This window comes from Sus scrofa, chromosome 5 (genome assembly GCF_000003025.6).
Source record: "Sus scrofa isolate TJ Tabasco breed Duroc chromosome 5, Sscrofa11.1, whole genome shotgun sequence".
Classification (NCBI taxonomy): domain Eukaryota; kingdom Metazoa; phylum Chordata; class Mammalia; order Artiodactyla; family Suidae; genus Sus; species Sus scrofa.
The window spans coordinates 10,132,915-10,148,793 of record NC_010447.5 but is presented as its reverse complement, the minus strand read 5'-3'; the positions used below and the strand labels follow the sequence as shown (position 1 = coordinate 10,148,793).

Genomic DNA, 15,879 nt, shown 5'->3' with positions numbered 1-15,879 from the left:
CTTCTTGAACAGAGCTCAGAACACAATAAGGGGCTGAGTGAGTGCTAAATAAGACCCAGTCACTGCCCTCACATGGCTCCAACTCAGTGAACCCCAGTGGCCAGTGGATGTTGAATAAATGAACGCCGGGGGAAAGAGGCAAAGACAGACTGATTCATGCCCTGGTACGTGGGGCGGCACGGAGGGAGGGGGAGGGAAGAACACCTGGGGCCCCTCTCATGTGGTTGCACGAGCTAGAAAGAGATCAGTGTGCGGAAACCAGCTGTGTGCCCTTGTGGGCCTTAGCTGACCTCTCTGAGCCTCATCTAGCTGAGGAGGAGGACAGCAGATAACTTGAGGGTTTGTCGTGAGGATGAAAGGAGGCGTGTGAAGGAGGACGGGGTGGTGTCTGGCCCGCTGTGAGCACTCGGTGGATAGCGGTTTCTTGTCCCCGCTACACTACCTCTTTTTTTTTTCGTTTTTTTTTTTACCTTTTCTAGGGCTGCACCTGCATCATATGGAGGTTCCCAGGTTAGGGGTCTAATCGGAGCTGTAGCTGCCGACCTACACCCCAGCTCACGGCAACGCCGGATCCTTAACCCACTGAGCAAGGCCAGGGATTGAACCCGCAACCTCATGGTTCCTAGTTGGATTTGTTAACCACTGCGCCACGACAAGAACTCCTACGCTACCTCTTAAGGTGGTATTAGCCGAATCTGAAGGAGAGGAAACACTCTGAGTGATGACTGCCCAGTTGAGCCTTATGGGGCTCACCAGGCAGCCCAGCTTTGTGGCACCAGGCCACACACCTCAATGCTTGAGCATAAGGGCAGCTAGGGTGCCAGTCTGGAAACTCTGGTTCTCTGGGCCAACTTGGGACCCTCAACCCAACACTGGGAAGATGGGCCTTGGCACCAATTGCTGGCCTGTTTCTATATAGGAGGGACCGGGGTGGAGGGCACTATGCCAGCCCCTGCAGAGAACCTAGAAATAGAGGCACGTGGGTCAACTTGAAGCCCTGCCTTCCAGCTCCCAGAAGCCTCCTGCCACGCACAGCCCCTTCCCAGCAGAGCAGTGGAGGGCAGGAGGCTCACTCCAGGAGCCTCTCCCGATCTCCAGAGGATGTTTTCCAAGATCAGCCTGGCTCTGTTACCCTGGAGAGCAATGCTTAACCCAGCCCCAAATGATGGGATGTGAGCTGATAGCCGGGTAACCCAACCATTCCCCTGCTCCTCTTCTTTTTAGGGCCGCACCCTCGGCATATGGAAGTTCTCCGGCTAGGAGTCGAATCAGAGCTGCAGCTGCCAGCCTACAGCACAGCCACAGCAATGCAGGATCTGAGCCACGTCTACAACCTACAGCATAGCTCATGGCAATGCCAGATCCTTAATCCACTGAGTGAGGCCAGGGATCAAACCTGCGTCCTCGTGGAGGGCAGTCTCCTGAGGTGTGTTGGGGGTTGGAGCTTGGCAAATCTCACTCTCCAGGACAGCCAGCACCAGCTGTGAAACCCTGGGAAGGTCTCTGTCACCCCCCCAGCCTTAGTTTCCTCATCTATAAAATGGGCGTCATTATTTGCACGGGGGCCCTTTTGGGTGGATGATTCGCATCTTATTGGGTCCACTTCCGGGAGGGAGGCACCTCTCTATAAGGGGGCCAAGGAGGATGGAACACATATGGGGGAGCCGCCCATTAGCCACACCCAATCTCCAGGCTCTCCTGGGGCACCCACGTGGCCACCCAGAAACAGCTTTGGAAATCTGGCTATGCACGGACGCCCTCTGCTGGACATTGGAGAAAGTGTCTCCTAACTACCTTTTCTGGTCCCACCTATTCTCCCTATGCTGGCTGAACGCTGGCAATACACCAGGACTGGGACACCAGGTGGAGGAAAGTCCTGGGGCGGATAAGGAGAAGACCACTAGCTGGGGAGGAAAGAAACTGGGTTCTGAGTCAGACCTGTGTTCAAACTCCAGCTCCATCACCGTGCATCCTAGGGTCACTTACTCAACCTCTCTGAAACCTGTTTCCTCATCTATCAGATTGCATTAATACTAGTATCTATCCTGTGGGGTTGTTGCAAGGATTAACTGAGATAACGTGGAGAACTTCACAGTGCCTGGCTCTGTAAATCTTGGTTCCCTTCTCCTCTTTTAAGACTTGGTGGGGGAGTTCCCATCGTGGCGCAGTGGTTAACGAATCCGACTAGGAACCATAAGGTTGCGGGTTCAGTCCCTGCCCTTGCTCAGTGGGTTAACGATCCGGCGTTGCCGAGAGCTGTGGTGTAGGTTGCAGACGTGGCTCGGATCCCACGTTGCTATGGCTCTGGCGTAGGCTGGTGGCTGCAGCTCTGATTCAACCCCTAGCCTGGGAACCTCCATATGCTGCAGGTGTGGCCCTAAAAAAGACAAAAAAAAAAAAAAAAAAAAAAAAGACTTGGTATGTCCCAAGAGCCTATGAATCTAGGTCCAGAGATACTAAGTAAAGCCCTGTCCTTAAACCACTCGGGCTTCACCTTCAGCACTTGCTCTTCTCATCTGTGTGACCTCAGGTAAGTGACTGCACCTCTCTGAGCCTCGTTTCATACCTCAAAGTGAAACAGCTTCTTTTGCCCCTTTCCCGTTGTTGCCTTCTAACCTTAAAAGAACCTAATTATAGGTATGAGATCGCCAAGCAACTGAAACTAACTCCTGATTTATGCTCTCCTGAAGGCACACCATGCCTTGTCTACACTGTCAATTCTTTTCCTAAATAAAAAGAAGAATGAAGAATTGAGCAGTTGAAAAAAATGACTCGCTCTCTATCCCCAACAGCCCCCCTAAGCCATACTGCAGGTAGATCACTCAGGCAAGATAAATCCAAAGAGTCAGCCATCTGCACGCAATGAAGACTGATGCGGAACCCAACCTCCTGCCTTGATAATTCCCTGAGATTCTTCCCTCCCATTTTTCCCTTTAAAAACTGTTACGGCAGAGTTCCCATTGTGGCGCAGAAGAAGTGAATCCGACTAGGATCCATGGGGATGAGGGTTCCATTTCTGGCTTCGCTCAGTGGGTTGGGGATCCGGTGTTGCCGTGAGCTGTGGTGTAGGTCGCAGACGTGGCTCGGATCCTGCGTGACTGTGGCTGTGGCTGTGGCCGGCAGGTGTAGCTCCAATTCAACCCCTAGTCTGGAAACTTCCATATGCCGTGGGTGCGGCCCTAAAAAGAAAAAAAAAAAAAAAAAGAACTGTCACAGCTGAGCAGAATCTTTGGAGCTGGTCACTGGACACAAGTCCACCATCTCCCCAGACTGCCAGCTTTCTGATTTGCCTTTCTACTGACATTTGCCTCTCAAATTATTGGCTTATGAGCAGCGAGCAGCCAAACCTGTGTTCTGTAACAAAAAGAGATAATCGGAGTTCCCGTTGTGGCTCAGAGAGTTAAGAACCCGACATGGTGTCCATGAGGATGTAGACTCAACCCCTGGCCTCACTCAGTGGGTTAAGGATCTGGCATTGCTGCAGGCTTCGGTGTAAGTCGCAGATGAGGCGCAGATCTGGTGTTGTGGCTGTGGTGTAGGCCGGCAGCTCCAATTAGACCCCTTGCCTGGGAATTTCTATATGCCACAGGTGTGGTCATAAAAACAAAAACAAGCCAAAACCCAAAAAGAGACATTCCTGTCGGGGGCATCACTGCAGCCAGGACAATGCTCTGCCTAGGGGGAGGGTGCCAAGGAGGGCATGGGGCATGGCCACTAGGGGGCAGCAGAGGGTCAGTTAATCACCCTGTAGCCCCATCATTCAGGCAGCCTCCTGCTGTGCCCTTGATTTGAAGAAAACTCTCAGCGCCCACAAAAGAATCTGCCAGGTAGTGGACCCTTGTGAAATGGATTCAACATTCATGGAGAGCTGCACCGACAGTGTGCCTATGGCTCCTTTCAAAATTTATCATAGGGCAATGGGGTGTGCTGGCTACTGGGAGAGTGATTCCTCAGGCTAGCGGTCCAGGATGCTGGGCCATGAGGCCAGTGACCCAGGTCAAGTCTCGCTTTACCACAGAACAGCAGTGTAACTCTAGACAAGTCACGTCCCCTCTCTGAGATAACAGTTGCCTTCTTTGTATACCTGGCATACAGTAGGCACTTAATATATGTGTGCTTACCTTCTCTCTGGGCTCCAGTCACTTGTCCAAGAAGAGCAATGGGTCCTAAGAGTGGGTTATCCCCACTCTCGAACTGTTCTGGGGTCACTTCCTCTGGGAATCCCTCCACTGGAGGAGCCACCCCTGAGCTCCTCCAACCTCTGGTGCTTCCCACGTTGTCACTGCAGCGGCTCAGGTCGCTACTTTGGCAAGGAAGGGTTCGATCCCTGGCCCGGGAATTTTCACATGCTAGAGTGCGACCAGGAAAAAAAAAAATCAGCAATCTTTGGCCATTCGCCAATAACTCTGTATTGAACACTCTGAGAGACACAGTGCTAGGCGCTGGGACTTTAGGGCCTCGCTCTCACCGCTGCTAGTCTAAGAGTAGGATGAGTGCTGTAGCAGCCGAGGGGGTAAGGATTTTTGCCTCTAATGCGCGGAAGGGAGGTGCGGGGGAGACAGGCTGGGCGGCCCCTTTAAAAGGCGGGGTCTGGTGAGCGGGGCGGAACTACTGAGCGCGGCTGTGGGGCAAGTCCGGGACGCCGGAAGTGCTACACCCGGAAGTGTCTCAGGTGAGCGGGAGCCGCGCCGCCGAGGCCTTACCGCTATGGGCCGAAACAAGAAGAAGAAGCGAGATGGCGATAGCCGGCGGCCGCGGCTCATTCTGAGCTTCGACGAGGAGAAGCGACGGTGAGTGCTAAGGCTCGACTAGAGCCCGTTGGGGCCGCCGGCCAAGGCCAGGGCCGCCGGCCCACGCTCCCGCGGAGGGCCCTTCCGGTCCCGCCCTCTCTTCAAGGTGTGGAACTCCCTCGCGGAAGGAAGCGGTTGCCCTGGGCCCCCATCCCTGAGGAATGGAATCGCCCGCCCCGCCTCGCCCTCGCTTCTTTTCTCAGCTTCTCTACCAGCCAGCGCTGCCATTTGCGCGGCCGGAGAGCGGGGAGCTGGGTTCTTGGAGCGACAGCTTTGATCTTCCCCACCCAGGCCGGCGGCCCCGCACGCAGTAGACTCAGCTATTTATGAATGATGAGTGAATGAAATGAGTGGCTTACATTCATTTATTTACCAGGCGATTACTAAACTCTTTTGGATTGTGCGCGTCAGGTCTTGGGACCCCTGAGTTGGACCCCTAAGCGTCAGCGTCCAGACTATCAGCGTCCCCACTCAGAGTGCTACATGGGCTTATGGTGGTGGGTCAGCGAAAAACCTAGGGCAGTCAGCTCTAGAGAAATGAGAAGGGGCTGCGATCAGATAGGGGGAGAGAGGGAAATCCTGGGGCATCATCTGGAAACTCAGGATGGCATCAACACGACCTATAGTTGTGCCCAGGAGGAGGGCCCTGGGGAAGTGGGGTCTTGGTCCAATGGAGATTTTATAGAGGTTTGGTTGCGGGTGGCCTTGAAAGCCCTCAAGGGCTTAAGAGGTGGCTTAATTCACTGGGTAGTGGAGTTTACCAGCAAAGAAGGGACCCTTACCTGTTCCAGAGGCCCACACCCTGTACCCACTACCTGGCCCTGTTGCTGGCAGCTGAGAGCTCTGGAGAGGAGAGAGGAGAGAGGCAGCATCTCCCTCTCTTTGCCTAAGCTTACATTCTCTGTGCCTCTGTGTCTCCCATCTGTAAAATGGGATACCTACTACTACACAGGTTGCTGTGAGGATTGGACAAGTTAACACCTGTACATTTTTGGAATGATGCCAGGCACCTAGTGAGTGCGGTATGGGCTCCTCCCCATCCCCCATTCCTGGAGCAAGACTTTCTTTTCTTGTATCCTGACTTGCTTGTGATTTTTCTTTTTTTAAAATGATTTTTATTTTATCCATTAGAGTCGGTTTTCAGTGTTCTGTCTGTTTTCTACTGTATAGCAAAGTGACAGAAAACTGTATATATATACACATTCTTTTTCTCACATTAGCCTCCACCATGCTCCATCACAAGTGACTAGATATAGTTCCTGGTGCTATACAGCAGGATTTCATTGCTTATCCATTCCAAAAGCAATAGTTTGCATCTATTAACCCCAGATTCCTAGTGCATCCCACTCCCTCCCCCTTGGCAACCACAAGGCTGTTCTCCAAGTCCATGAGTTTCTTTTCTGGGGAAAGGTTCATTTGTGCCGTATATTAGATTCCAGATATAAGTGATATCATATGGTATTTGTCTTTCTTTTTCTGACTTACTTCACTTAGTATGAGAGTCTCTGGTTCCATCTATGTTGCTGCAAATGGCATTGTTTTGTTCTTTTTTATGGCTGAGTAGTATTCCGTTGTGCACATATACCACATCTTAATTCATTCATCTGTCGATGGACGTTTAGGTTGTTTCCATGTCTTGGTTATTGTGAGCAGGGCTGCAATGAACATACAGGTGCATGTGTCTTTTTTAAGGAAAGTTTTATCCAGACATTTGTCCAAGAGTAGGATTGCTGGGTCATATGGTAGTTCTAGATTTAATTTTCTGAGTTACCTCCACACTGTTTTCCATAGTGGTTGTACCAGTTTACATTCTCACAAGCAGTGCAGGAGGGTTCCCTTTTCTCCACACCCTCTCCAGCCTTTGTTATTTGTGGACTTATTAATGATGGCCATTCTGACAGGTGTGAGGTGGTACCTCAGAGTAGTTTTGATTTGCATTTTTCTAATAATCAGTGATGCTGAGCATTTTTTCATGTGCTTGTTGGCCACCTGTATATGTGATTTTTCTCTCTTGCCTCTTTCCTGTAGGGAGTATCTGACAGGCTTCCATAAGCGGAAGGTGGAGCGGAAGAAAGCGGCCATTGAGGAGATCAAGCAGCGGCTTAAGGAGGAGCAGAAGAAGCTCCGGGAGGAGGTACAGAGGAGGGCGGGTGGGAGAGTGTCTGACTTCCGGGGCACTTGCAGCCTCCATGGGCAGATGAGGGGCGGCGTGGGCAGGCCCGGGGAGCAGTTTGTGTGGATAGAGTCGCTGTGGGCCCAGCTCTGGGGAAGGTTTCCTGGTCTCTCACATCCAGCCATGGTCTCACTCATCCTGGAGGTGAGCAGTGCCTCTGCCTGAGGCTGGACTGAGAGGCCACACTCCCACTGTTCCCTTCCCTTTGGTTTCAGCGCCACCAGGAATACTTGAAGATGCTGGCAGAGAGAGAGGAAGCTCTGGGTAAGCCCCCCTTGGCCTTACCTGGAGGACACCCAACAGGCTGGGTCTCCTTATCCCTTGGTGGGTGGGAGGGGGTGTGAGGGCTGCACAAAATGTGACGTGCAGGGGTCTTGGTGGTGACTTGGGGGCCAGGGGTGGTCCTCAGATCACCCTAAATGTCAGTGGATCCGAGACCAGGGGCAGACCCATACCTCTTGGTAAACTGATCCTGCACAGAAAGCCCAGTTTCTGAGGTCCAGAGAGACTAGGGGTGGTAGCATCTCCTGGTGTCACACCAGGTTTGTCCTAAGTAGGGACCAGGTGGTCTGAGGTCTCCCTGGAGCATGGAGGGAAGAGTTGGGTCATTTATAGCCATCATCTGCAGGCCGGGCTCTGGAGCTGTTGACTTCCTGGATGCCCTCCTATAGAGTAGAGGAGGGCTGGGGCTGGGGCCGGGGTGTCGGGCTGGGCTGCTTTCTTGTGCCCTGGGACTGAGGCCTGGTCCTGTACCCACCCTGCACAGAGGAGGCAGACGAACTGGACCGGCTAGTGACAGCAAAGACAGAGTCGGTGCAGTATGACCACCCCAACCACACTGTCACCGTGACCACCATCAGCGACCTGGACCTCTCGGGGGCCCGGCTGCTGGGACTAACTCCGCCTGAGGTGGGTCTCCCTTCCAGCCCAGGAAAGAAGGGACGCAGGGGCAGGGTGGCTTGTTGGGGGGGTGTGTGGGTGTCGCTCAGCGCTGGTCCACGTCACAGGGATTCCAGAGCCCTGGGGCTCAGAGGTCACCTCTCCCACTGAGCGGCTGTGAGCTTTTGCCTTGCCCGTGTCCTTTCACCACTAAATCGGGGGTCCCTGATATAGCAGCTGCCTGTGGGATTGCTGTGAGCATGAAGGCGGGCAGTCCACCTGACGCGCCCGAGAGCGGTTGCCTGTGGTCACTCCTGTTGCACAGCACATCTCTGCCCTGAGCTGTGGGTGTGAGTCATTAGCAAGTCCCAACCAGCCTTTCAGAAAAAAGGGAGCAGAATATCATTGAAAATGTCAGTAAGCTGAGTTCACATCGTGGCTCATTGGAAGCAAATCTAACCATGAGGATGCAGGTTCAATCCCTGGCCTCACTCAGTGGGTTAAGAATCCTGCGTGGCTATGGCTGTGGTGTAGGTCGGCAGCTGCAGCTCCAAATGGACCCCTAGCCTGGGAACCTGCATATGCTGTGGGTGTGGCCCTAAAAAGACAAAAAACAAAAAAAGAAAAGAAAAGAAAGAGAATCTCAGAAAGCATCACAGTGAGTGTCGTCTTAGGACACGTTCCTTTCAGTTAAACTCGTGTCTGGGTCACATAGGGCTTCACGCAGGTGTATGTGTACCTGAGCAGGTAAGCTGTATCTGTCCTGGGTTAGTGTCCTTAATTCCTAGGCCACTGCTTTGTCATATCCTTTCTGAGCTCACACTCGCTTTGAATTTGGTGCTTGTTCTTCTGTAAGGTCTGATGCAAAGACCAGTCCTGTCCCCATTTAGGAGTTCTTTCATCCGTGAGTGTCTGAGTGGCCACTGTAAGCCGTGTTGGTGGAGGACCTGGGAACCCAGCTCTCCCGTGTAATCACACGTGGCCTCGCCGCCCACAGCCCCGACTGAGGGTGGGAGTCAGCAAGCAGGTCATACCCCCACTCAGCAGAGCAGGGACTACTCAGGGGGCCCAGGCCTCTGGAGTCACCGCTTCCTGTGACGGTACTTATCCTGGGCTTCTTTAGCAAGGGGCCGGGCATGGGCCCGAGGAGGAGACATCGTCTGTGGAGAAGCCAAGCAGAGCCTTGCCCAGGAAGTCCAGAGACCCCCTGCTGTCCCAGCGGTGAGCCCCGGCGTGTCCTTCCCTGTGCACCTGCTCCTTGTGGTTGGTGTTGTGACGTGGCCTATGGAGTCACCTCCTGCTGGCCCGTGGTGGGCGACAGGGCACGTGTGAGGCCCTGAGCAGCCCCCTGCTCTGCTCGTCAGGTGGTCCTCAGTCCCCCTCACTGCCTCCCACCTCCACCCCCAAGAATGTCGGGCCCTGGGGACCCTTAGCGCCCATGAGCTGAGGAGCTGGCAGGCCCTCTGGGGACAGAGCAGGCTGCCCTGGGAATGGATCCGGTACCCCCAGCATTCGGGGCCTATCCTAACTTCCCCTCCATGAGCCAGGCCCTGACCCAGCCTTCCACCCACACACCCTGTTCCCCGGGCAAACTGAGGCCCTGGCCTCACCAGCCTTCTGCCCGCCCACAGGATCTCATCTCTCACAGCCTCGCTGCATGCACATAGTCGCAAAAAGGTCAAGAGGAAACACCCCCGCCGGGCCCAGGAGTCCACCAAGAAGCCCCCGAGCGCCACTCGTACCAGCAAGACCCAGCGTCGCCGGCTGACAGGCAAAGCCCGGCACAGTGGGGAGTGAGACCGGCCAGCAGGCCATGCCCGCCTGGGCTGCACAGACCAGCATCTCAGCTTGGCTGTCCTCTAACCCAGCTTGCGCCCAGGCGATGGCTCCACTGCCCAGGCTTAGGAGGCCAGCACCTCTCTGGCCTGGGGCTTGGGCTCCAGAAGGCGCAGGCAGCTGAGAGCTGGCCTCCCCCGCCAGGAGCCTCCAGGGCCATTTGGGACGTCTTCCCAGGTGTACACCCCATGGTCCCTTCAACAGACTCGTGAAGCTAAGCACACTGTGGTTGGTTGGTCCCTGGCCCTGGTGCCACACACCAAGGGCAGGCGTTGGGGGTAGTGGAACCCACTGGGGGCGTGGGTCATGCTCACTCTGCGGCAGCTTCCCCTGGGGCTGCGGGAAGGCGCTGCCGGGGCCAGGCGCCTGACCAGGGCAGAAGGCCAGCACCACCCCCGGTAGTGGAATCCAGAGTCCACCCTCTGCTCTGGAACATGGGCTGGTGGGTGAGCAGCCGGCCTCAGGCTTCGCCTGGCCGAGACTCTGGGCCTGTCCTTTCTTGGCCTTGTTGGTCTCAGCTGATCTGAAGGGGCGGAGGTAAGCGAGTCCTGGGTGTTCCTCACCCCAGGCTTCCAGCAGCTCCCAGGCAGAGCCCAGCCAAGAAGGAACCATTAGTCCTTTGTCGAGAAAATATACCTCAACTCGCCAGGAAGCTTGGCCCTCTTGGAGCAGGCCCCCCGGGAGGCCACCGGTGTCCTGTGAGGGCTCCCGATTCTTCACGCTTCTCCCACATGGACCTTCAGGTGCGGCTTCAGAGCCGATGAAAACCAGCCTTGCTCCTTCCACGTCCCGCGTGCGGGTGACCACCTCGCTCACACGCCCCGCTGTTCTCCCGAGCAAGCAGGGCTGGTGGCGGAGTCCAGGCCCACCTGAGGCGGGTGGATGCGGTGCGGTGTGGACGGCCAGCACACCTGTTCTGGAGATGGTCAGACCCCACTTGTGCTGACTGGTTCCTGTGACCGGACCAGAGCACAGGGAGCTGCGGTTGGGCCCCGACGCTGGGACTGCAGAGGGGAGAGATGAGCTCTCAGCCCAGGCGAAGCTCATGGGCCAGTGAGTGTACTGGTGTGAGGGGAGTGCCTGGAGGAAGGGCAGCAGGGGACTGGGGCCTGCAGGGCAGGCCTTCCCCTCCACTCACGCCGTGGAGGGCCCCCCACAGGCAGGCGCTCTCCGACCCCATAGCCCACGGTCTGGTGCTGTCTGCTGGCTGATGCGGGTCTGAAGGCCACGCCTGGCTCCTCGGCTCCTTCCGCCGCTCACCCTGCTGTTTCCTCTTGTCCTTCCTGTGCTTGGGGTGGGGTGATTCACCCCATTTGGCTGCCAGGACGGAGGGTGGGGCCTGGTTCTGGGCTGTCTGGGTGGTTCTGGTATTCGGGCCAGGGCCATAGGTGAGTCTCGTCCTCACAGGCCCCGTGAGCGGGAGCAGATGGGCCCGGGCTGCGCTTTGACTCCTGGCTCTGCCGCCAGCCCGCTGTATGGGCTCCTCACTGCTGACCTCCCGGGGACCATCCCCCCACCCCCACCCCCTGAGATGACCTGACACCTGCCTCTCAGGCCTGCCCTGAGGCTGATGTGAGACCTTGTGCATGAACCACCTCCCACGGCTCCAGGGGTTCCTGGGTGTGGCTTCCATGTGTGCCGGCTGCTGCAGAGACACCTGACCCGGCTCTTCTCCATCCCCGGTGATGTGGGGTCTTTTACAGCTGACACCTACATATATAGTGTTGACTAGTATTAAATTCTCACCCACTCTCCCGAGTGTGCCCTCAGTTCTTCCGGGTGACCAAGGTAATTGCATCAGGATGATTTTCGCCAGTCCTAGGATGGGGAGCAGTGCCCTTAGAACCCTCTGGAGAGCTTGTCTTTCTCACCATGTTCCACCTGGCTGCTTGTCACTGCACATCCTGCAGGCGCTGTCAATTGGGGCAGCTAGGAGCTTAATCAGGAAAGATTAGATTTAGCTACATATAAAGCAAGATTTTAAAATAACTGGCTTGTATGAGAGGGTTCTCAGGTTAACAAAAATGGAAGCTGGAGTTGAGATGGCACACTTTCAGCTTTTTGTTTTGTGTCATTTTCGGTACATGGGTTCCACTTCATGGTCCAAGCTGCCTGAGCTTCATCAGCCCAAGGAACTGGGAGGTGGAGAGCCAGGATCTTACCTCCAGGGGGCGCCACCCACATAGTTGGCAACGTGAAAGATAAAGATAAACCCCCAGTGAGAGTCTTGCACAGGATCCCAGCAGTGAGCCCTCACTTAAGGCTAGGGAAGCCAGAGACAACTTCCTGGAGGGGGTGGCATTTAAGCCATCACTAATAGAATGAAAATCTATCTCTGATTTACCATTTCAGAGACACTGCTTGGAAGAGAAGGCCTGAAGGTTAGTTTGGTTTGACTCACACAGTGTTTAAAAACAATTTGACTTAGCTGTATTTAAAAACTTTGAGGTTTCTATAGAAATTCAGATTTCCACCTTCTCAGTAAAAACAAGCCTGGCTGCTTTGACCACTTCACTGGGTAGCTATGGGCTGGAGGCAGCCCTAAAGACCCCTCAGAGACTCCTGCCTTCCTGCCCCTGCCCCATTGGGGCGTATACCTCGTACATTTCTATCTTGCCTTCCCAGACGGTGTGGTTCTCCAACAGGCCTGTGAGCTGGGAGGGAATGAGCCCGGGGATAGAGTGGGATTAGAACTGTCACTTTAGGAGTTCCTGTTGTGATTCAGTGGTGAAGAAGCCCACGGTATCCACGAGGACGCGGGTTCAATCCCTGGCCTCGGTGGGTTAAGGATCCAGTGTTGTTATGAGCTGTGGTGTAGGTTGCAGATGCAGCTCAGATCTGGTGTGGCTGTGGTGTAGGCTGGCAGGAGCAGCCCTGATTCAACACCTAGCCTGGGAAATTCCATATGCTGTGGGTACAGCCTTAAAAAGACAAAAAACAAACAACATCAAAGAGACTGTCCCTTTTAGTTCTACTTCCCCAGATCTCCGAAGAGGCGTGTCTGGGCCAAGGGAAGGGCATAAGGCAAGGGGTGGAGGGAGCAGGCAGAATCTTCAGGGAGCAGAGAGGGGAATGGGAGGCTGGGGCTAAATGTTGAAAGTTGGCGATGCCTTCCTGGCTGTTACCATTGTGCCCTGAACCCTGAGCCAACCCACAGAGCTCAGAGTGTATTTTATTTTTATTTATTTATTTCCCACACCTGCAGGATGTGGAAATTCCTGAGCCAGGGATCAAACCGGGTAGCTATGGGCTGGGGATCATACCCTAGCCAGAGCCAGGGATCAAACCCTCGCCACAGCCATGACAATACCAGATCCTTAACCTGCTGTAGCACACGGGAACTCCCAGAGTATGTTTTTAGACTAGGCACTGTCATTGATGAACTGAGTGGCTTTGGGCAACTTGCTTGAGCCTTGAGTTTCCTGTCTATATAATGGGGTTGTAGCTGCCCTTCCCATCACAGGGACGGTGTCAGGAGAAACCCGCTAATGTGTGTCTGAGGAGGGCCGCTTTGCCCTCTGGTGAAAACGAGGGCCTGTTATCCCTAGATTTCTGAGGGCCCCTCTTCTGGCCTCAACCGCTATCACCACTTCCCCTCCCCAGGGGCTCCCTGGGCCCCTCCTCCGTGTCTCCTTCCAACCAGGCCGGCCTCAGGACCCTGGCTGCTGCCCAGCCCCCACCAACCCTTTCCCTGCCCTGGAGGCGCTAGAGAGAACGCAGCACAGCCCACTGACTCTCCCCCTCCCCGCCTCATTCTTTCCACTGCAGCCTCGCTGCTGCTGTCCCCCTCAGCCTGAAATGCTCTTCCCCAGGACTCGCAGACTCACTGCCTCATCTTCCCCAGGTCTTTGCTCAAAGGTCACCATCTCCATGAGGCCTTCCCTGACCACCTTATTTAAGAAATAATGACGGAGTTCCCGTCGTGGCTCAGCAATAACGAACCCAACCAGTATCCATGAGGATGTGGGGTCAATCCCTGGCCTCACTCAGTGGGTTAAGGATCCAGTGTTGCCCTGAGCTGTGGTATAGGTCACAGACACGGCTCGGATCCTGTGTTGCTGTGGCTGTGGTTTAGGCCGGCAGCTGCAGCTCTCATTCGACCCCCAAGCCTGGGAATTCCCTTGTGCCCCAACTGCAGCCCTAAAAAGCAAAAGCAAAAAAAAAAAAAGAAGTAATGTTTTCCCCACACCAGCCACTTCCGGGCCCTCCTGCCTCATTTTTCTCCTTAGCACCTATTCCCAGGCGACATACTCTATTGCTTGTTTATTTTGTTTGGGATCTGTTTGTCTCCACTAGAATGTAAAAGCACCCTGAAAAAAGGAGGTTTACTCTTTTGTTTGCTGTTGTGTCCTCAGCACCCACAACTGACAATTCATTAAATATTAGATTTTGAGGAGGCTCCAGATTTTGCTGACTTGGAGGAGGCTGGCTAGTAGGCTGTGGCCATCTCCTGAGCTTCAAATTCAAACCAAGTACCGTGGCTCAGAGAGGGCAGGTAACTCTCAAGATCACACAGCCAGGAAGTACTAGAGACTCGCTACTCTCTGTTTTGTTTACAGTAATTGCGACTGAGCAGAAAGATTATTATCCTTGTTATGAAGGTGTGCTTTCACCTGTTCCATCCTGGGCCAGGATGACCTGTTCAGGGGTCCATCTCTCCCACTGGTCAGTAGGCTTCTCTTTCACAAGGAGCCATATTTCATTCATATTGCCATTTCCCTGGTGCCCAGCACAGGCCTGGTATGTACCAGGCACCTATGAATGTCTGAGCGAATTAGTGAACAAAGAGGCTCTGTAGTGGCAGGTAGAGTCCAGACCCACCAGGATTTTAGTCTTGACTTTGCCACTTACTAGCTGTGTGGCGTAGGCGAGTTAGTTAATTTCCCTGATCCTAGTTGCTATGAGATGAGGATGCTGGTACTTAATCCTTCAGATTACTATGCAACCTGTAACCTGTAAATATAAAGATTTGAAATAGGACCTGGCACATAGTGCAGAGTGCTAGCTTTAAAAAAGGCAGATTTTAAATTTATTTTTATTTACTATTACTTTTTCTTTTTATGGCTGCAGGGTGGGCCACATGGAAGTTTCCAGGCCAGGGGTTGAATTAGAGCTCCATCTGCACCCTATGTCACAGCCATGGCGACACCTGATCCTTAACCCACTGGTCAAGGCCAGGGATCAAACCTGCATCCTCACAAAGATGTCAGGTCCTTAACCTGCTGAGCCACAGCAAAAACTGCTATGTTTTATTTTGTTGGCCATGCCCACAGCAAATGGAAGTTGCCCAGCCAGGGATCGAACATGCACCACAGTGGCAACCTGAGCCACAGCAGTGACAACTCTGGGTCCTTAACCTAGTGAGCCACCAGGGAACTCTAAAAGCAGATTGTTTTTTTTTTTTTCAAGGAAAGAGCTGTGCATTTCGTGACTGAGTTCCGCTTCAGTGGAAGTGTGCGAATGGATGCGCAAATGGTCAAAAATCCTAGGCATTTCATTTCATCCTCACAAGTACCATTAGAAGCCCCATTTTACAGATAAGAAAACTGAGGCCCAGGGAGGTTAAGTCTCTAGCCTAAGGTCTGCGCTAAAGCCAGCCTAGGGGACTGTAGCGGGACTGAACGGAAGGGAAAGAGATTAGAAGAGGCCAGACCCGCCAGTACCAGGCCTCTCAAGAGCCCCTTGGGAACCCAGACACTGCTGCTCAGGCTAAACGTGCGGCGGGTCCCGCACTCTGAGGCATCTGGGCGCCGCCCGCCTCCGCCCCTCCCCTTGTCCTCGGGTTGTCCAATCCTACACTCTTCATGTAAATGAAGCACCTAGATCGAGCCTATGCGAGAGCGGAGGGGGCGTGGTCTTCATCCCCCTCCCGGGCAACGTTCTGATTCATTGTTAAAATAGAGAGGCTATGACCCCTGGCACCCCACCCCCGCACCCCCCTGTGTGTGGAAACCCGAGCCGAGGTCAGCGCCACGAGCCGAGAGGTTGGAAGAGAGTGGAGGCAAGTGGGGAAAGGTAGAGGGGGTGAGGGACTCTGGGAGGGACTGGCTGAATGGCTGGATGGAGAGGTCCAGGGGTCCATTCTCCGGGTGGGGCATGTGTGTCCACCGAAGGTTTTTCATTGTTATATCCACACCCAAAGTGCATTTTAGAGAAGAATTCTGCCGGTTGGCTGGGAGTGGGGAGGAGGAAGCGGGAGCG

General features: G+C 54.3%; 1 protein-coding gene across 1 annotated transcript; it reads left to right on the top strand.

Annotated features, from left to right (window-relative positions):
- On the top strand, positions 4,638-11,432 carry NOL12 (nucleolar protein 12). Its single transcript, XM_003481552.4, has 6 exons — positions 4,638-4,790; positions 6,819-6,924; positions 7,179-7,227; positions 7,730-7,872; positions 8,966-9,063; positions 9,474-11,432. Exons 1-6 carry the CDS (start codon positions 4,708-4,710, stop codon positions 9,637-9,639), a joined length of 645 nt encoding a protein of 214 aa, XP_003481600.1. The 5' UTR covers positions 4,638-4,707; the 3' UTR covers positions 9,640-11,432.

Excerpts from the sequence above, each read along its gene's own strand:
- NOL12 (XM_003481552.4), top strand. The coding sequence starts at position 4,708 with ATGGGCCGAAACAAGAAGAAGAAGCGAGATGGCGATAGCCGGCGGCCG. Across the intron at positions 4,791-6,818 it reads TTCGACGAGGAGAAGCGACG|GGAGTATCTGACAGGCTTCC; the intron begins GTGAGTGCTAAG and ends TCTTTCCTGTAG. Across the intron at positions 9,064-9,473 it reads GACCCCCTGCTGTCCCAGCG|GATCTCATCTCTCACAGCCT; the intron begins GTGAGCCCCGGC and ends GCCCGCCCACAG.